The sequence below is a fragment of the Tympanuchus pallidicinctus genome, unplaced genomic scaffold, assembly GCF_026119805.1.
Source record: "Tympanuchus pallidicinctus isolate F22 unplaced genomic scaffold, pur_lepc_1.0 scaffold1, whole genome shotgun sequence".
Lineage (NCBI taxonomy): Eukaryota > Metazoa > Chordata > Aves > Galliformes > Phasianidae > Tympanuchus > Tympanuchus pallidicinctus.
The window spans coordinates 79792920-79814501 of record NW_026294618.1 but is presented as its reverse complement, the minus strand read 5'-3'; the positions used below and the strand labels follow the sequence as shown (position 1 = coordinate 79814501).

The window sequence follows — 21582 nt, the reverse complement described above, 5'->3', positions numbered from 1 at the left end:
CCTCTCTTTACAGATAGATTTCTTTCTCAGCTAAGCTCTTTTCCTAACCTTTGTTTAATCTTTTCCTTCTTATCAGGCAATCATTAAAGTATGAAAATGTGGCCAAAATACTTAAATGAGATTGAAATTGAAAAGATTAAAGAGCTGGCTGAAGTATTTTTGCAAACAGGAGACTTGATGCCCTCAGACAATTTCATAATAAGCCTACAAAGGCTAAATAAATCCTTGATCATTAGCTCCAAAGTCTGCTCAGCCTGGTGCTATGAGACTGTGATTTAAACATGCCTGTTGTTTCTAGAGTGCCAGCATCAATCAGAAGGTGGCAGTGAGCTTTAGGCAAAGCCTGAGTCAGGGGTCAAGGAATCTGGTCCTTCCCATCCATTGCCAAAGTTGAACGAATGTCTGTCTCCTTTCTGTTGGCAGATCCTGTTGGATCCCAGCCCCAGAGACTAGATGGCACAGGTGTGGGAGCCATCAGTGTCATCAGCCTTTAGAAGGGTAGTTTGTGATATAAGCAGTCAATGGGCTGAAGTAAGCCGTCTCTACCTTCTATCATCTGGGCTGTAGAAAACGAGGGCAAGCTTGTACCAATGCTGCTTAGACTACACCTCATTACAAGCCTTAAAATACCTTTCAGTCTTTAGAAGTGTTGTCCTCTTGCCAACATTCATTGTGAAATACTGAGTCACTATGTTGCCCCCATCAGTCAGGACTTTGAGACACGTAACATATGGTCGGAAATCCAAGATACCCTGAAATCTGAAGGGATTCTTGTTTCTTTTCTTTTTCTGTGTTTTAAAATCAAAGTAAAAGTTTGTGTACTGCAGAAGGGTGACATATAAAAGTAACATACGTGGGGTTCCCTGTGGGAAGGAGGTGAGAGCCACATAGTGACAGCAGTTTCAACTGTTGGAAAAGCAAACAGCAGAAATAACCTTGCTGTCCAGAGAAAGATGAAAGGGTGCTGACTGCAATAAAAGTTCTGTAGCTGTAAGCTGATGTCTTCTATAGCTTCATGGCCTGCGAGCCATGTGGGATCCTGAGGCTTAACGCTGAAAGTCCTGTGCTGCTCATACAGTGATATTAAACTATGTGAGTCAGAGGACAAGAGCAGGGGTGATGAGTGTGCTGTGTGTGTCTGTGATCTGAAGGATTATCCCAGGTGCTAGGACATGAGAATTGGTGATGGCTAAGAATTAGCAGCTAGTCTGCAGAGACATACTGAGATCAGCAGTTGAACTTTGGTAGTCTAGTGGTGCTTTGGGGCCCATTTCTATAAATGGCTGGGGAGGGGAGAAAAGGGAGCTCTGCTGTCCCCTGGGATCTCTGGTTTCTGTCGCTGGTAGATTGTGTTTCTCTTTCTTGTGCAGGTGAGATGGACCAAAACAGCTGGCAGCGCATCGGACAAATTCCAAGAGACGTCAGTGCTTAACGAGACCCTTCGGATTGAGAAGATCCAAAGGCTGCAGGGGGGCCGCTATTACTGTAAAGCAGAAAATGGGGTTGGGGTCCCTGCCATCAAGTCCATTCGAGTAGATGTGCAGTGTAAGTCGTTTAGTGGCAACCCAGATCTTCCCACAGTTCTACTGTGTGTCTCTGTCTTGCTGCGGGGCTAGTAGGGAGCTGCATTGCCCTAGGACTGTGTGCACCTAATTCAGTGGCAAAGGGACTATTATGCTGTTTTTCCCTAGAGGTCAGATATCCATCTGGGAAAAAGATGGCTCTGCCTGTCCAGGCCAATGCTCTTTTCTAGGTATTGTGGTGTCTGCCACTACAAGAAGTCCTAGCATTAGCGTGGGATGTAGCGTTGTAGATGGCTTCTGCAGTCTTTATCTTCATTTTGAAGCTGGCTTGGTTCTTGAAATCAGTACTTCTTCAGATGTCTGGAGTGTTTCTGAAACCCCACATCTCAAACTGCGGTGCGGTGGAAACAGAGCAAAAGATTCTGGGATGCATCTGAAGAAGCTGAGCTGTGAAAGGACAGATGTGAAGGAAACTACTGAGGATCCCTTGGTTTCAGAAGTGACTTAGTATTTCTCTGGCTGTTTGCAATGCCTGTCTATCTTGTGTTCTGGCAATGCTATTAGGAGCTCTCCACCTTTGAAGGTTCTCATGCTGATTCTTGGGCATTCTTATATTTATTCTTGGGCAGTTGTGGCTAAAAGAGAGGGATAGGCTTGTCCTATACTTCCCAGATAGGAGGAATTGGAGATTTAAGGTCTAGGCAACTTTTGAAGAGGTTTGCCCTCAAGGATTAAGATTCTGCTCATTGCTTTTGGCTATCCACTGTTCCAGATTCCTCCGATCCTATTAGCACCACATCTCGCTCCTCACATCATCTGAAAAGGTCCAGCAATGGACTGATGCAAAAGTTGCAAATGATTATAAAGCCCTTCTAGCAAGGTGGCCTTTTGTGCTGATGTAACTGTTGTCAGCGGAGCAGTCTTCAGGCTTAAAAACCCCGGGATGTGCTTGAAGTCTGGGCAGAGACTTTGCTTGCAGGAAACACTGCCTGGTTGCATCCTTTTACCGCCACTATCCAGTCTTGAAATGAGAGCTAGTGTGTTCAAGCGCTGTGCTACGTTCTGTTTAGATTTTGTCTGTATGTGAAAATCCTTATGCTTGGGTTACCTCATGATCCATATTCGTGTTATCTAGCTTGGAGTGGTTTTCATCTCCCTCCCTTCCTTTCCCTACCCTGTATGGGCAGTAGTAGAGCATGAGCAGCATCCCACAGATCTGGAGTATATGCATGAGTGTCCAACCTTTTGGCTTGTCTGGGCCACACTGAGTGATGAGGAATTGTCTTGAGCCACGTGTAAAACACGCAATGTAGTTAGAGCATGTAAGTAACAAAACCTGTTTTTTTTTGGGTTTTTTTTTTTTTTGTTTTTTACTATTTTTTTTTTTTATTAAATCATTTTCAAAGAAGGGCAAAAGTCATAAAACTAGCAGATTGGACACGTATGGCAGATCACTTCGTCTGAGCCTCTTGCCACTTTGAATAGGATGAATGCTACTTCATGGGCATTGCATAGCTTTGTTGGGGAAGTTCTGACACCCACCAAGCTCTGCTTGGCTTCTCTAACCATTTTCTCTCTTGCATTCAATAACTCTCCATATTAAAAGAGTCTGGCTTTTCTCAGTACTCAATATGGCAACTTGTCAGAGTCTTTGTCTCTAGGAATTGGACTATTGCATGATGTGGGCTATGGGAATTCCCTTTACTTCTGAGATGCAGACTGGAACTAGAGTGATGTAGCATCCTGTTGTCCTTTATGCAGCTCTGACCTGTAGAACTGTGGGGCTAATGGGATGGCCAAGGGCTTTCTCATACTAACATCTACTCTGAAGATGGACTTGGTAATGCACCTCTGTTCTGCTCACTTGGTTTTTGGGGAGGAGAATCTATTTTCTGTTAGTATTTGCAATAGATATAAGGGAACACATAGGAACAGCCACAGTTTTTGTTGAACGCTCACCTGGGCAACCTTCATCTGAATGAACCAGAATTTGAAAATACAACCCTTTTTTCCCCACATCCCTATTTGTAGTTAGAGGTAAGTAATCACTCTCATTTGGACCTTGATGTCTTTTGACAGCCAGTACTACTCTTCACTCATAGTATTAGACAGAAAGGTTGTGTGAAGAGCAATGTTGGTACCAAGAGGATATCAAACTGGAAGCACTAACCTGTGTAGCAAGTTATTCCTTTGCCCCGAGTGTGTGTTGAGTGAGACTTTAAAGTGTTGTTTAGATGCTGGCATAGAGGCAGCTGCGGAGTGGAATATTTTTATGTGCAAGAGAGGGAAAGGAAAGAAAAAGAAGGAATAGATGTTTACAAGCTTATATTGCGCACGAAACATCCCATGTGATCTTCTCCATGAGCCGCCTTGGGCCAAATTTGTCATTTGTGCAGCTCACTGACATCAGTGGCTTTACTCGTACATCAAGCGCACGTGTATCGTCGTGGGTCTTATTTCAGCTTTTCTCAGGAGGACTAGGCTTACAGTTGACTGTTATTAAAGAAGGATGGAAGATTTGAAGGAGGAAAGGTCTAGTAAGAAAAAGGTAATATTTTCTATTTGGGGAGTAGCTGGGAACCAGCAGACTTGAATGGAGAGTGTCTTCTTTGATGGATGAGGGAAGTGTTTTGCCATGCAGAGAAACGGGGCCTCAGAGGGGTGGTAGCTACTGAGTTATTCATCTAAAGGGTGAACAAACAAAGGGGGATTAAGGAATGCAGAAGAAGAAGGACAGTGCCCAAAGTCCAGATCCAAGAGATGTAAAACTTAGTCATGGCCATATGGAGAAAGTACTTTATGGACAGAGGCTGTTTATCTCCACTTGTGTATGTTTTTCTACAGTATTAGATGGTTTTTGTGTGTTTTGATTTTTTCTCCTGCCTTGTCCACAGCTCTACTCATCTCTCTGAGTTATGTTATGGGCAAGCCAACAAGTATACATCTTACAAAATATGCAAATCCAACAGTTAACACTTGTGATTCAGCAGAGAACATACGTTATTTGGATGACTTGTTAGCAGAAACTCATCTCTCCTCCCCCACTTCCTTCCTGGGAGCCAGACTTCCAAACTTGCAAATCTCTAAAGTAATGTATCTTGAAAATTAGGTGACACACAAGAGCTGGAGGTGATGGGCACGTGTCCTCTTCCTCTCTGCTGTTATGTGCAGAAGACAGTGCTGGCAACAGAAGGGTATTCTGGATATGTGTGCTTCAGTTGTTTTGCAGTTGAAGATGGGTTCATAAAGCTTCTGAAAATACAGAAGTGCTTCACTGAGCTAAACAGACTACTTTGAAGACATGCTTAAGGTCATGGGGCACATTTCAGTTTTAGAGGGCAAAGTTGTCCCAGCTTTTCAAATGGGATTTTTACATTTAATCCTACTCAATATCATAGTGGTTCTGGAAGGGGAAAGAACTCTGAGGTTTTTCCTTTCTCTGTGCTTCCTTGACTTCTTGATGTTCAGACAATGTCTGAAGGAAAAAAAGGAAAAATCTAACAAGGTAAATATCTCCTTTTTAGCAGGAAGGCAACCAGTAGGCAGCAGTGTGACCTGGATGGAAGCAGAAAGTACCCTCCAAGTACCCTCCCTCCAGGGCTATTGCTTGTGTCCTTGCAAGTGAAGTTATTGATAACCGCTGAATCAATGGCAACAGTTGTATGATGTGGCTATGGTGAAGGAAGATTTGGAAGGACTAATTTCTGTAAAGGGAGAAAAGAATCTGATCAGTTTAGGAGTGAGTGATAGAGATGCAGTTGGTAGATGTTACTGAAGAGTCAGCACAAACATTGTGAAGCAGAAAATACAGGCAGTACTTAAACTGGGCATAAGAGGGAAGTTATACACACCTATCACTATGTTTTGCCTCTCATGTTCTAGTGGCACTCCATCAAGACTTGCTGCTGTCTAGGACATTGATCTTGTCCTGGTTTCTATCCTCACCCCTTGACTTATCAACCATGGGCTTAGCCCTGTGATTTCAGAAGGGAGCAGAGGAAATGAGGATGTGGTAGAGTTTCCTGAGATCCTTCCAACTTCTCGCTGAAGCTGATAATGGTGATTTTAGGTGTGAGGTGTCGTTGGTGGTCAGACGACCAGCCTGTTGGTCAGACAGGTGTGTGGCAAACAGGTGATTTACTGGAAGGCCACATAGAATCAGCAAACTGGAGAATGCTTTCTATTCTTGGAATGTTGTGTGGTGAGCGGGAGAATTCTGGCTTCTCCTGTCTGTTCCCTTTAGGTGCTGTCAGTATTACCTGCCTTCAGATCAGTTCTGAATTCAGCAGTTGTCCTTGGCTAAATGTATGAGAGCTACCCCTCTCCCCTACAGCCCTGGAGCATCATCTGCTCTGCAGGCTGTACATGCAGACAGTGCTTCACTAACAACTGCTGTGGCCCTCCTTACCTTCCTTCCAGATCTAGATGAACCTGTCCTCACTGTTCATCAGACCATCAGTGATGTACGTGGCAGCTTCTACCAGGAGAAGACTGTCTTCCTCCGTTGCACCGTCAACTCCAACCCACCAGCTCGCTTCATATGGAAACGGGGAGCTGAGACACTTTCCCACAGTCAGGACAATGGTGTGGACATCTATGAACCCCTCTATACACAGGTGAAAAAAAGCAAACCTCCACGAGCTTGTGATTGACATCTTAGTGTGATGTAGTGCCTTCTGTACCGGATGATGTTTCTCTCTCTGCGTGGGTTACAATGGTGGGGAGAGGGTGGTGGGCACTGCAAGGAGCATCAGCTTCAAAAGGGCTGGTAGTGTGTTCTTCTGTTTGTAGGTCCTCAGGGAGAAAGAGAAGCAGGAGAGCAAGAGGGAACATGACAGCCTAGTATCCTTGGCTTGGCATTTCTTTCCCATTTGGTACTGTCCTTGAGTGCAGGACCGATTTTCCTTAATAAGTTTTATGTTGCTGATGACTCAGTAGTTCTGAATGTACTTAAGATGTCAGTCAACACTAGAACTTATGGAGGATGACTAGGATGGGTAAGAAGGGAGGGCTAGGTGGGCAGTTCCTAAGGGCACCCATTTCATCCCACATCCAGTTCTGCTCTCAGGCACTCCCAAAGCTGGGCCCTAAGCACATTGTGACTGAGTTTGATTTTTTGAGCATGCTGTAGGCAACCTTTCAGTTAATGCAGTCATGTTCATATTTTATTGAAACACGCTATTTCTGCAAGTTGTGGAAATTAGGCAGCCAAATGGAAACACACAGGCAGATTAGGGGAGACGCAGTGCTTTGGGTTCCCAAGCAGACTGTAGAAACGCTGTAGGTCAGTGCTGTTTTGGTCCTGAAGAGAGCTCTGTCTTGTGTGGTGCTCTGTGGCATCCAACCAGGACATCCCTGGCCTCAGAGGAAGCCACTCCGGGTACATCCAGCTTTCTTTAAGCTCTTTATGGTTAACAGGATACATTGCTTAGGAAGAGGATGTCCTAGTACTTGAGATGTTCTCTCCAGCTAAATAAGGCATTCAGTGGAAGTTCACTGTAGTTCCAGGTTAACATGTAAATGACCCCAAACCCTGCAGCTCCAGTCAGGTAGTGTATCTACCCTGATGAGCCTTGAGAAGAGTTGAAATTAGGTGAAGCACGTGTGGAGAGTAAAACCTTCCTGGAGCTCAAATAAATTGTGTTTAACAAAGCGCTCTTCACAGAGCTCGTAGAATTGTCTGAGACAAGCCAGATGAACTGCTATCAGAGCCAGGTTCGGGTAGCCCTTTGCACTAGAAAGGACAGAAAGATTTTGCTGTCTAAGCTTTTAAAAACTTATTTACACTGAAGGTTTCTATGCATTTACTAATCAATAAATTGGATACATATGACTGTATAAGTCACTAGCTGACATGCACGTTGTAAATGCTATCATTTGCGCAGCATAGCAACAAATCTTAGGGGACAGGACTTCCGTAGGGTTATTGGTCTCCTAGGTATTTATCTTCCTAATTTACTCAGTTCAAATCCTTGTTCTATGCATATTAGCATGCCTGAGCTCATCGTCCAGTCCCTTGAGGTTGCCTCAAGAGGATTTGTCATGCTGACACCTTCTCACATTTACAGGCAATTACGGAATGGTTTCTCCAAAAGAGATTTAGACAAGCACAAGGAGCACAGCAGCGACAAGCTGTCGTGAGAAGATGAATGAGTTGCAGGGTGTGCAAACCACAGGATGCATCTCTGAGCTTTCTGCATTCCATAAATAAAAATTTACGGAACACATCTATTGTTAATTTAACAGCTTTATTCTGCTTTTATAACATGATAGAGTGTCAGCAAGTGATTCTTGTGCTTGTTTGTTGCCATAGCATGAGAAAAGGCTATCAAACTCAGTGCAGACACTCTGGATTTATGCCAGTGTAAATGAGATTAGAATCTGGAGAAAAGATATCAAAAGAGTTGAGGGGAGGGGATATTTGAGTATTTCTCTAAATTACCCTTTTTTTTTTTTTTTTTTTTCTGGACTGCAATTTTTTTTTTTTTTTTTTTTTTGTGGCTTAACTATTGATCATGCCATATTTAAGTCAGCATCAGCCCTAGTTTACTTTGTTTTTGCAATGCTGAGACTCCCCTCACTTTATTTAGGCTCCCACTGACATCTCAGTGTGAGCTCAGGGGCTGTCCTTGGACATTTAAGGCTTTTTTTCTTTCCATGAGATGACTGTGACAAATGCTGACAAGAAATTAAACCTAGACCCATTTGGCACTGCTTCCAGGTTTTGTGACATTTGCTGGGCGTTCTGAGAAACTCAGAGCAGTCCCTGCAAATGCTTTGTGTCTCCTATGTGTATAGCTAGGAGGGTTTGGAGTCTGCACAGCTTCCTGAGGTTTGAATGGTTATTACTTGTAAGCTCTGGGCCCGGTGATTGACTTGCAGTGATGAGCTGTACTTTGTACATATACATCTTTCTCCTCCTTTCTTCCTGACTCTCAGGGTGAAACCAAAGTCCTGAAGCTGAAGAACCTGAGGCCCCAGGATTACGCCAGCTACACATGCCAGGTGTCTGTCCGCAATGTCTGCAGCATCCCTGACAAATCGATCACCTTCCAGCTCACAAACACCACAGGTAATGCAGCAGCCTGCAGAGCAGTCATGGCCTCTCCAAGCCTACAGCTTTTAGAAAATCACCTCCATTTCACACGCGTGGCTGACGTTGTAAATCCTTAAGGCAGGAACTCTGTGGTCAGGGATGCTTTAATTTCTTGCAGCCAGTGCCATGACTAGGCCTGCTGTGTGATCATTAAAGCAGACTATACGTAGGTGTTGAGGCACAACGTAGTTTTTAATCCAGACGCTGTTTTATTTATTTATAATTCTAAGTGATTTTAAAAATAAATTTCATACAGTCTGGAGCAAGGCAGCTGCTGCAGAAGTCCTTACAAATAATTAATCTATGTGTGACTGTGTGCTGCTTTGCAGTGCTGCACTTAGAGCACTCCCAGCCCAAGGTTCCCATGAGTACAGATGTTTTTGGAAGGCAAATATCTCTGGTGCCTTCCCAATAAATAAATCCTAGAACTGCACACACATGCACTGATATCCATGCAGGCAGGGTCTGAGTGCACCTCCAGTTGCAAACAGAATCAATTTGGTACCCCTCGCTTGACATGCATGCAACAGCTGAAATCATATACCAGATGCATTGCAAAGACCTGACTGTAAGCAGTCCGTTGAACAAGAGGGGGGGGAAAAAAAAAAAAAGCAACCCACACCATTACAGAGTCCCCACTTGTCTTGAATATTATCAAATAATAAGTAAATGTCAGAAAATTGCTTCCAGCTCTGGGGTATTTCATGATCAGAAAGGAAGGCAATGTAGGTGTTTGAATTATTCACCTCTCTCTTATGTAGCACAGAGTAGCTTGTATCCCTGGTGTCATCTTTGTGCCGTAGAAACAACACCTTTTGATGCTGACAACTGTTGATGGGATACTGTTGATACAGTATAAATTATGTTTATTGATCTGACTGAGCCCACGGTGCTGAACGATAGTTGCTTCATTTTATTTAGAAAGAAGAAAAAGTCAACTATAACTCATGTTGGAGTAAAAATATTCCCCTTATGGTAAGATATCTGTGAGATCTTCTCAGGCAACTCATGTCACTTCCTGAGCTTGTCTCAGAATGAAACTGCAGAGAATGCAGGAATATTCTCTTTAAAAGCCTTGTGCTCATAGTAAGGAAAGGGATCTCTGCCATCTGCTATTTCCTACTGTGGCTTTACTTTTGTAAAGTTTAAAAAAAAAAAATCACACTTCTCTTCATGCCCCCTCTCCTCTGCCAGTCCAGCCCTTCATTTCAGCTCAGCCCTTTTATTGAGTGAATAGGAAAATGTATTTTCAAGTTGTTGCCAGATCAGAAGCCAGCATAGATCTGAATTCATAGAATCATTAAGGTAAGGATCAGATCTCTCAGATCATCTAGTCCAGCCATTGACCGACCCCTGCCGTGCCCACTGACCATGTCCCTCAGTGCCACATCCACATGGCTCTTGAACACCTCCAGGGGTGGTGACTGCACCACCTCCCTGGGCAGCTGTGCCACTGCATCACCATCTTTAAGAGAATAAAATTCTACTAATATCCAACCTGGACCACTCCTGGCATACTTTAGAGCTGTTACCTCTTGTCCTATTAAACACCAGCTTATTAGGTACTTATCAAAACTCTGAACTTGGTTCATATATCTTATGCATCTAGTGATCTTTTTTCTTGTGCTTTAGCTGTAAATGCATGCTTACGTGTGGTTATAAAAGAGCCTGACACCACATGCTCAAAGACTATGGATAATGTGTTCCCATTAAATTGTTTTCAAAAGCTACACATGAAAATGAAGCTGGTGTTGCACTAAAGGTAGGGTTTGTATTAAATAGCATGAGAATATTTATCATTAAATATTATCTGGCTTACTTACAATGTTGGTAGTGCTTGTGCACAGGTGAGAAAATACTGTAAAAAGAAATTGTAGTTCTCTCCTTGTTTTGCATAGATATCTTTTCCTCTTGTGTTCATGCAGCAGCAAACTCCATAGCCTCCTTCCCTCAGGATGCCTTGCAACTGAGAAGGGTCCAAAGGGTGCAGAGGTGCATGGAAATCAATTTCTTAAACGTTTATAGACCCAGCTGCAATTGACTTTGAGAGGAACTAGTGGAACAAGAGAACCTGCTCTTCTCAGTCTGTTTGCTCCTCAGATAGTTCACTTGGGCTCTCTGGGCAGTTGCCTTTAGGCATGCCACAGTGTCCAGCATGGAGATGTGCTTCTCCCCAGGCCAGTGTCAGAGGCTTGGCCCTCACAGCAGGCAGAGAGCTCTCAAGTCTTCAGCCTCAGCAGGAAGGAGGCTTTCCCTTGCTGCTGTCCTGTGGCTCTGGAGCAGCAGGTTGGATCCAGCAGAACCACGGCGCCAGCTCAGCACCAGGCTGTCATTGCCTGCTCTGGCAGGGCAGGGCTGATGTTTCCTCTTTCCTTGATTTCTGCAAAATTAAGCAGCCCAGCTGGTTAATTCTCCTGCAGTTTTACTGCAGCAAATTGGACTTCAAAGGGAATTGAAAGCGACTCTTTGTTTTTAATGGTCCCCTTGCTTCTCTGCAGACTCTGCCAGCAGGTTTTCTGAGCCAAGAACAAAAGGAATTGCCACAGGTTACAAATAAATGAGATTCATCTCATGCATAACAATGTCTGCAGCTTGTTAACCCCTGTCTATTGATAGGAGTGGGAGTGGGATCCCATGCAGACTGCCACAGCCAGGGCTCCATTTTGGGACTATGGAGGCTCTCTGCCTCAAACTGTGTGGGTGGCAGCTTTGCAGCTTTTCTGCTTTCAATCTTATATGCAACCTGCCCCAAGGCAGTGCTTGCCCAATGCATCACTTCTTTTCCATGCTTCCTTGCTCAGAACATGTTACAGCTTTGCAAGGTGAGTGTTCATCCTATCTGCACATCAAGCAACACAGGATCCTAAAATCTTAACCAAAGGCTGCAGGAGTTCTGGTTCATACTAACTGACATTTTCTTTCTGGGTGTAAGCAGGTTTCAACCTTTCTCTAGCTCGGATGTAGATGCAAGGATGCCCCCAGGCAAGATGCTGCATCTAGCAGCTTGTCTGCGTTCTTGACTGAGACTTGTTCAGTGTCAGGGGGCAGGAATAGCTATATGGTATCAGTCGTATTCCTTCTCGCCACAGAAAAGTGTCCTGCCTAGGCCACAGTCTGTTGAGGTATTTTGTTTGCTGGGTTTCACCAAGTTTCATGAGGTCATCTGGAGCCCAGAGAGGACAAATCCTTGCTTTGTCACTTAATGAGCCTTTGGGCATGGGTTTCTCTCCTGGAATGCTGGAAGCAATCACAGATCCTGAGTGCAGGCTGTGGCCTCTCAAAATTCAAGGGCTCCAACCACAGGCTTCAGAATGGCCAGAAGTGCAGGAGGCAGAGGAGTAGCCCTCATCCTTAAGCATAGCTGTCCACATCTGGTTGCAAAAAGCACATACCACAGCCAGGGAGAGGGTATTGCATTTAGTGTGCTAACGCAGTATTCCAGCATAGTAGTAGTTGCAGTGCTAAATTATGGTGCAGGTGCTGAGAAGGGAGCACTCCTCCTTGCCTTGTTTGTATGAGCTGTAATTCAGAGATCCAACACCAACCCAGCACAGCTCATTAACACAGGGTCCAGGGAGAGGGAGGCTGAAATAATGATGCTGTTAAATCAAGCTTCATGAATATGGAACAATGTCTTATTTTGCATTATTATGGCAGTTACTTAAAACATACTCCCAGCCTTTGTGCTGTGGACTGCTACTTTCTCAGCTCTGTCTGGATGGAGCCAGCAGTGATGCTGACAAGGGCTTTAAAAAGCTTGTCTTGGGATGAGGCAGAGAATGCAAAGGGAGGATGCAATGAAACTGAAAATACAAGGGGAGGAGTTTGGGATCAGTCTGGGGAGAGAGGTGTAGTGAGAAGAGTGCAGAAATAAAATAAGCCAAAACCATATAGTAGGTTGTTCAAAGGATAAGTTGTCTATACATTTTGAATAATTCCCAATTGTTCAGCTGTGCATGAAAGAGCATCCCAGGACTTGGTTTACAGTCTGCAGGCCAACGTGGAAATCTATTTGATACCTGTGTGATGGGTGAGGGTTGCTATTCACGGTCTGGTTTTCCAGACCATGGATTTTCCATTGCCAAATTATGTCTTATTATCTTTCCTATCTGTGCAAGGAGAGCTTGTCAGGCTTTTCTCCTGAACTGAGTCCTAAGCCTAGAGAACTTGCAGTGAACAATCTTAAAATACTGTACCTAGATGTGTCCCTTTTCTGAGAAATGGCTGTGGAGTGTTTTAAGTATGGCCTCTGGTCTGGGTTGTCTGGAGGCCCTGCTTGCAGTTTTCTAACCTTACAAGAGAAGGATGCTTTAACTCAAAAAGGTGTGTTAACGTTAATTCATTACAGGTAAAAAGCATTACTGAGTCCCTGCAGCTCTCCTTTCTCAAACCAGCTAACTTCAAGAAGAAACCCTAGAAAGAACAAAGCTGTTGACAGGTGAGCGGACAGGTCCTTTTCAAGCTTAGAAGTGTCCCTCTTTGTCCTCTTCCAGCCCCACCTGCTCTGAAACTGTCAGTCAATGAAACATTGGTGGTCAACCCTGGTGACAACATCACTATGCAGTGCTCTCTGACAGGCGGTGACCCACAGCCAGAGGTGCTTTGGTCTCATTCTCCCGGCCTGCTGCCTCCCAACAGCCTTGTGCAAGGAGGCAACCTCACCATCTGGAGGATCCGCGTGGAGGACTCAGGATACTACAACTGCACAGCCATAAACAACGTGGGGAACCCAGCAAAGAAGACAGTGAACCTACTGGTGCGGTGTAAGTTGCTCTTTTTCTCAGAGGAGGAGTTAGATTTGCATTCCCCCTGAGTGTTCTTGTACAACTAAGGGATGCTTAGCAGAAATCAGTACTCTGGAGAAACTGCTGTGCAAGCTTCTGTGCTCCCAGATCAAGAGCTGTGCTTTGGCTACTTTCAGCCTCATCCTAGGCTGCATCGCTATCCTGGGCTAGACAGGGATCCTAGTCTTACAGGTGTGAGGCCTTGGGGATCTCTTGTGGGAGCTTAGCTAGAGAAGGTCTTGGGACATAAATATTGCACAGAGTTGCTGCCCTGCAAAGGAGTGAAGGGCTGTTGTCTTGTGTCATGTGAGGCTCTTTGTTGACCCTAAATGGTTTTGCATTTGTGTTCATTCCAGCCATGAAGAATGCCACGTTCCAAATCACCCCTGATGTGATCAAAGAGAGTGAGACCATCCAGTTAGGGCAGGACTTGAAACTCTCATGCCACGTGGATGCTGTCCCCCAGGAGAAAGTTGTCTACTCCTGGTACAAGAATGGGAAACCAGCCAGGTTCTCAGACCGGTTACTCATCACCAGGAATGACCCTGAGCTCCCACCTGTGACCTGCAGCTTGGAGATTATCGACCTGAGATTCAGTGACTACGGCACCTACCTGTGTGTGGCCACCTTCCAGGGAGCACCCATTCCTGACCTCAGTGTGGAGGTGAACATCTCCTCAGAGACAGGTGAGCCTTTCTGTGACATCTGGGGACCTTCTGGACATCACATCCTCCACCTCCATCCCACAGTTTTAGAGTAAGACTATTCAAAGAAGGCACCAGAGTGTTCAGGAAGATAGAGGAAATGATATTTCACCAAATTTCAGAAATCCTTTTGCTTAGAAGGGAGTAAAAGAAAAAATAAAGCTGTTCATTGCTTTCTTTGGCATAGCTTATGAGGAATATTTTCAGAGCTATGATCAGAAGATTGGTATCATCTGTTATAGCAAATTCTGTGGAAAGATTTAATGTAATGTTTACTAGATTGCAATTTCAGTCTGTGTTGGGTACTCTCTGCAGGACTCCATGTGTCACAAATGCCCTTCACCTTTAAAACCAGGGTCAAAACCTCACCCCGTGGGTTGGTGAAGACAACCCTAAGATATAGGCGAGCTTGAGAGTCTCCCTGGGGACTAAAATTCAGAGGCTCAGAGCTGCATCTTTGCTTCTGGAAAAGCTGGTGGATCCAGGTCTACCTTTCAATGTATCCATGTCATCTTGCTGTCTTTCCAGGACCTTGAGAGTATGGCACAATACAAGTAATCTGGCGAGGGCAGTCAGCTGCTCATAGAGCTTGTCTTGAAGCTTCATAAGAAGTTTATTTTCAGTCTCTGGTTGTGCTGAACCCATTATTTGGGCTGGTCCCAATGCCATTTCTGGACCGTTATTGCTTCAGCACCCTTGCAGAAAGCAGTGTTGTACTGCTTCTGCTAATTCAGGAATCTGTCTCAGCAGAAATGCTGGGACCAGTCTGCTCCTAGTGAGACTTAACTCACATTCACCAGCAGCCTAAAGACTGAACCCCTACCTTGCCATGGACCTGAAAGACACCATGGCTGGTGCTTCCACCCTGCTAGCAGCCCCTTTGTCCTGTAGGTCTTGCGTGGGGGTCACCGCCACTGTGAGTAATTCTTTTTGCCCAAGAGCAGTAAATGCCAAAGTGCTCTTGTGTTTAAGGATACAAAAGGGGGGAGACAGCAAAGAGCTGAGAGACCCTGGATGATCCCACCAAGGAGCTGGGCAGCTCTGTTGGCACAGGGGTTGGCCCAGGTTCCCAAGGAAGGTGTCTGCAGCAGCTGCTCTGTGCTGGTGGAGAGTGAGAGGCATACACTCACATGGGTTGCTGGTGGAGAAGGTCATCCTGGCCATTCTGAAGCCTCACTTCAGCAGCTTGGTCCAGCAAAGCCCCTTTTGTGACTGAGGGAGTGAACGCCATTGTCCTTGCTGGAACAGCCCTCAGGTAGCATGAGCCCACCAGCAGCAACCAAACCACATCCAACACATGGTTCCTGCATAAAATCTTGGTGGGTTTTCCTGAGTGCAGGATCCATGCAGAAGAGCAGCAGTGGCAGTTCCAACAAGAAAGACCTGAGCTCACCAAGGTGGCTGCTTCCACAGAGTGGCTCTGAGGAGACAGCTTTAATTAAAAAAAAATCTGCAAATGCAATTTTCAGCTTTTCCCCATGGAGAAAATTACTTCTAGCAGGTAAGTGAGTAGCTGCTGGCACTGCTGGCGCTGAGAGTGTTGTCGTCCATCGTGCTGCACAGGACAGGGTGTGATGAGGTTTCCCCAGACCATGGGAGACTTGTAAATTGAAAATGTGGCCTCCTTGTTGCATTGGGAGATCACTGCTGAGGGAGATGGGGCTGGAGCCATCCTAAATCTTCTTTAAAGCAGCTGTAGGCTGTAACGTGTACAATTAGTTTAGCACACTCTTCCTTGCTGGAACTGAACTGAGCTAATATTGGTCAGGCTAGCTTGTTACAGCTGTCCTAAGCTTTGCTTTAAATGGAAATGAATTACATAGTTATGGAAGTGTCAATCCAAGTGTCACCATTGTCACCTGGAAGGGCTGAAAGAGGAGCTTTGAGAAAACGACTGCTGCCCTTCCAACTCAAATGATTCTATGATTCTATATTTACTTCAGTTGAACAGTTAACTCAGAAGCCTAATACAAATTAAATGTCAACATTACATGGGTTTTAGCATGAGCTTTCCCTTCCTGGGCCTTTGGTGAATGTGGGGATGTGAACAACAAGCTTTCCCCAAAATCTCTCCTCCCTTCAGCTTGGACTTCTTTTGAGCTGTTTGTCAGCAGTTTTATTTGCTGTCTGAGAGCTGTTTTTTTCTTGAGCGTTTTAGTGCCATTAGCTCCAGCTAGGCAGCAGTTCTGCTGGGTAAGCTTGTGATGCACAGGAGTGACATTTGCTGAGACCCCTCTCTCTGGAGTGAGCCAGAGGTGTCCAGCACACTGTGAATCTCAGTGTAGAGTAAACAAAGACACTTAACAGAGATGGCTCCTTACTGTGGTTTAGCAGCAAACAGGAGTCCTGGGTGTCTGACAAGGCTGGAGGTTTACTAAGCACTAATCCTATACATCTCTGTTTCTGTCTAACCTCTGTAAGAGGACTAGATGCCTTTGCAGAGACATTTTCTATTTCTTGGTCAAAAGTTTGCAGTTCGATTTAGGAAATTTACTGACCAGAAATAGAGAAATGGATGAAAGAGGCTTTTGCAGTAAGAGGTGGGAGCTGGCAAAATGTTCCAGGAGAGCTGGCAGTTGTCATTGACACTGGGGTAAATTTTTGGAGAATCTGGGAACTTCCTTGGTACCATGCAGCTCCAGACTCTGTAGGATGGTTTACATGGGCAGTGTGTTCTTGTATGGGTTGCAGTAATACTATCAGCGTCAAGTTGAGTTCAGGGTTGCTGGAGTGATGCAGGCACAAGCATCTTGGGAATGTTTCTTGCTTATTGGAAATCAAGCGTAAAACCAGTCCCTTTTTATCTCCCTTTTAGTGCCGCCAACCATCAGTGTCCCCAAGGGTCAGTCTACCATCACCGTCCGGGAGGGCTCCAGGGCTGAGCTGCAGTGTGAGGTTCGAGGGAAGCCTAAGCCACCCATCATCTGGTCCCGAGTAGATAAGGAAACCCCCATGCCTTCAGGGACAATGACGGTGGAGACATATGATGGGAAGCTGCACCTGGAGAGCATCAGCCGAGAAATGAGCGGGACCTATAAGTGCCAGACAGCCAGGTACAATGGCTTTAACATCAGACCACGGGAAGCCCTGGTGCAGCTCAACGTGCAGTGTGAGTATAACATGCAAGAGGAATACCGGTCTGAATGCCTGTGTGAGTGCAAAGCATCTCTGTCATACTGAGTACTGCTTTCAGGCAGGGCTGGCGTTTCTTACTGGGCTGAGATGACATGTCTCTTTTATCTGAAGACCTTTGAACAGTTTGTATTTAATTGGCCTGGCTGCAAAGACAAGGGTAGAATACTATATGGGTAGTGTGTTGCAAGTGGAAGAGAAGGGTGTTGTCTGTGTTTGTACACAATATTTTTCCGTTTCCCTATCAGTTGAATATTGCAAAACAGCTGCTTTGCAAAATGTGCATTCAGGGCATATTAAAAAGGTTGTGAAGTCAGAATTGTTCAGAAGATAGCAAATGAATGTCAGTTATGCCATTTCTACCTCATAACCCTTTCTGCATCTTAGTTTCCCCAGCCTGAACCATTTTGCCTGGAAAGCAGCACTAGGCAGACCCTCACATGGACTGCATAATTCCAAATAGTTTCCATGCAGATCATGTGAGCAACAGAAAACTGACTGTTAGCATGCAGTGTATTGAGTGATTTCAGTGATGGGTGGTGTTCCCAGCCTTGCTTTGATGAGTATATCTGTGCATTAAGGTGAGTGCTGCCTCACTCCTCCCTGGCTCACTCTCCAAGGAAAGAAGCAGGACTGGAGCAAATAACCTGGCGGAAGCCAAGCAGGCATACTGCTGACAGGTGCACGCTGTTGAGAGTACAGCAGTAACAAAAGTGTGCCATATCCTTCAGGCATATTGGAGTATTCTAAGATTCCCCTTTAAAAACAGTTTGCCTGTCCATTTGCGAGCACGTCAGCAATTGAATTATGGGATGGGGATGGGGAAACGTGTGCAGGTTTTCATGAAGTGGAAATGTGTGTGGAGAAGATTCTGTGCAGGGTGGTTGTGGGTGCCTTGATTTAAGCTGTTTTGGAAGGCAAGCTGGGATGAGCATATGGTGCATGGGAGGATGCAGCAGGGAGAGTGATCCTCACCCCAAGGATGGATGGAGATACAGCAAAGTCTCACTCTGGAGCAAAGAACAATCGGATCTGCTGGAGTCCCCAGTTCTTGCTGGTGTTTGAAAGTGATGCTGTCCCCACTGTATGGCATTGCAGAGGGAGAGGTAGTGCCCAGCCTGGGATGAATTCGGGCTTGATAGGTAGTTTGGAGGGGAATCACAGTCGTATGTCTTGAGTTGGAGTGGATAGACGCAATTCTCCATGCAATAGATGGTAGGCAGAAGCCTGAAGTTGTTGTGGGTATGGCCTGTTGTGTGATTGATCCACAAGAGGGAAAAAAATTTGAACTTCTGTATAAAGAGTAACTTGACATACTCTTCCTATAACTTTTCCTGAAGCCAAGCAATGTTTTGTTGTGATCTAGCCCAAGTAACAACAGCATGGTCCATGCATAATAAACAAACTGTGAAACAAGAAAGAAGGGCAAGAATTGCCCCCATTGCTTTTATATCCCCTTAAAAAATGGGAGGAAAAAAAGCCAACAGCAAACAGCACAGCCCATGTTTATGCCTCTCATCCTAGTTTGAGCAGCTGGAAGGAGGTGGGTGCAGTGGCGGGGCTGCAGTGGTTAATTGAAACGTTGCTCTGCAGTGTGAGGAGCTCATTAGTCCGGTCGCTTGCTCTGGAATTCTCATCATATCAGAAATGGGGATCGTGTGGCTTCTGCAGCCTCCGTGATGAGTGCTTCCCACCGGAGGGCCCGGTTAGGTGATATGCATCCACAGAGCCGCGTGCGCCCACCTGCGTGTGTGTGTGTGCATGCAGACGTGCCTCTCTGTGTGTCTGGGTGAGCTCCTTTTGAACCGGCTCGCTCGAGGGAAGAGTGAATTCTGAGTGATAATGTGGCTGTTTCTCTGATTTGCTCCAAAGCTAAAGTTGCAAAATCAATACAGCAGATCTGATTAGATGTCAGAACCTGTTTCTGTGTTTCTTTTTTCTTTTCCTTTTCTCCCCTTGCCCTCATGCATATAGTTACGTATTGTAGCAAACCAGCCCAGAAATAGGCTTTGCCAACTGCACTACAGTATTGGAAAAGAGAGCAAGAAGACAAAAAGAACAAGTCAGCTGTCACAAAAATTGTTCTTATTATTTTTTTTACATTTTGCAAGCAGAAAAAGATGTTCTTTTATCTTATGAGCAGTAATTGTCTATCATCAACTCCCTGACAGGCTGGCTAGCCTGCTCCCTGGACTTCTTGGTCTGAACTGTAGGGGGTTGGAAGATTAATAAGTTCATGAAAGTCCTTGCAGCCTCATAGGTCTGTGGTTAGGATCAAGAAATGTTACATACTGGTTAGAGGGAGAGATTGGGCTCTGCAGAACTCCTGGGGATCTAGCTACCACTCAGTGTGACAATTTCTCGTCTTTTCCCATTTCTTTAAATCAGGAATAAAACTGCTCTGTCTCTTCAAGGATATGTGAGGCATAATAAACAGCACTTTGAAATCTTGGAACAAAAATAGCCATGGAAGGGCAGAGTGCTGTTGTTAATAATATCAACGCTATTGTTAATGCTGTTGTCAAGCCTTTTTCTAGGATTAGGTACTTGCTCAAGAAAATCCTGGCAGAAAAATGAATCCTCTGCAGAGGTGGGTAGAATTGAGGTCTGGGTCACTCTGCGCAGATGAGATCAGCATAAGGCTGTAAAACACCCTCTGGACTTGAAAATCTATGGCTCTCTGTGCATTTTGGATTAGAAAGTATAGTATGAGCTAACACGTATGAAAAGAGGAAAAAAAAGTCTCCGTGTGGATCAGTGAAAATGATGTTACCTAGATGCAAATTTAGCAAGTACATAATGTAAAAGAAAAAAAAAGTAATAATAAAAATCTGTGCATTCTGCAAGCCTGGTCAAAATAGCATTTCCATAAATTGCGGAGAGCAGGAGTAATGCAAAACTCTAGCTATTGCAAGAGCTGGCCTTTGCAACAACTTTATCTTGTTGTGGTGATATTACATCTGTTCTGTTAGAGTCTTACATAATAGCACAGTGCAAATTGCAATCCCAGTACACTGTTCTGCTTGCATGATTACGTGCCAGCCCTAATGCTTTGTCAGTGCTGACCATCATGTTACATGCTTTGACAGCTTTGTCAAAGTCCAGCTCAGCCCTACCCTCCTCATAACGCCTAATCCTTGATACATCTACTCCAGGGAATATTTATGTAGTTCAGTCTGAACAATGACGCTGTTTTTCATCTTTGGGTCACACTGCAGATGATGTCTAGGCAGAAGGAAACACTAGAGAATGAATAAGATGGCCTGAGAACTTGACCCCCTCTAGATCCAAAATAGTAGTCCACAGTCATCTGGGATTGGTCTCCAAAGAATTAGACTTACTGCCCTTAGGTTGAGTTTTGCACTGTATAGTGGGGAACAGGTGGATCATTGTTTCATCTTCAAAGCACAGTTAATGTTAGGTGCAATCAGGAAAGTAATCTGACATTGCCTTTGGAGGGGCATCCACCATAGTTAACAGGACTTCAGGAGATACGTGTAGTTCTAGCAATGTGCATGGCTATAAGGCCAGTAACAAGGACAGTGATGGGGTGAGAGACAATGGCCTTAAGTTGCAGCAGGATAGGTTCTGGTTGGATTTTAGGAAAAATTTCTTCTCAGAAAGTGGTATTGCATGTGATAATGCTTTGGAACAGGCTTCTTAGTGAGGTGTAGTCACCGTTGTCAGAGGTAGTCAAGAAACATTTAAAAGAGGCACTGAGGGGCGTGATTAGTGGGCATGACAGTGATGAGTTTATGGCTAGACTAAGTGATCTTAGAGGTCTTTTCCTACCTTAATGATTCTATGATGAGCAGACCTGGCTCTGCCCCCATCTGAAAGGCAGCTAGAATACAACCTGGGGTGGCATCTGTTGCCCTTGCTACTTAAAGAAATATTCAGGTGCAGAATCCCATCCAAGCCCACGTGCTAATGACTCATTTCTCTTTAAAATTCTCCTGAACCTATTGGCAGTGCTGTACATTAGGTGGGCAATAGTCAGCATCAGTTCTTCCTGTTACCTATGTAGCAAACAGAAGAACAGGGAGCAGAGGAGGGAGTGATTATGTCAATAAGTAAGACATATCACTGGACCAACGCAACTAGAAATGAAAATGCACTAAATGGTTTCAGTCAGTGTCAGTGCTCTACGCAGGTACCCTACTAGTTCTGGAACATAAACATGGATATTAAGTACTTTATTAAAAGTGCTCTTGAGAAATGCTCCTGACATGGAGATGGTTCTTCAGAGTGGTTATGATGGGGCTTTGGGCTCCTCAGAGCTCTCTGCAGCTCTCCTTGTTTATTTGAAGGGAGTCTAAGAGAAATGAGACTGTCCCTGGCCA

General features: G+C 44.8%; 1 protein-coding gene across 1 annotated transcript in view; it reads left to right on the top strand.

The window, feature by feature from the left end:
• Positions 1–21582, top strand: part of MDGA1 (MAM domain containing glycosylphosphatidylinositol anchor 1) — a 115560-nt gene that overhangs the window by 31097 nt on the left and 62881 nt on the right. The window contains exons 3-8 of the mRNA XM_052678258.1: positions 1371–1545; positions 5943–6139; positions 8463–8595; positions 13113–13382; positions 13760–14089; positions 16923–17216. Coding sequence (XP_052534218.1) covers positions 1371–1545; positions 5943–6139; positions 8463–8595; positions 13113–13382; positions 13760–14089; positions 16923–17216 — 1399 coding nt within the window. The remainder of the gene's footprint in view (positions 1–1370; positions 1546–5942; positions 6140–8462; positions 8596–13112; positions 13383–13759; positions 14090–16922; positions 17217–21582) is intronic.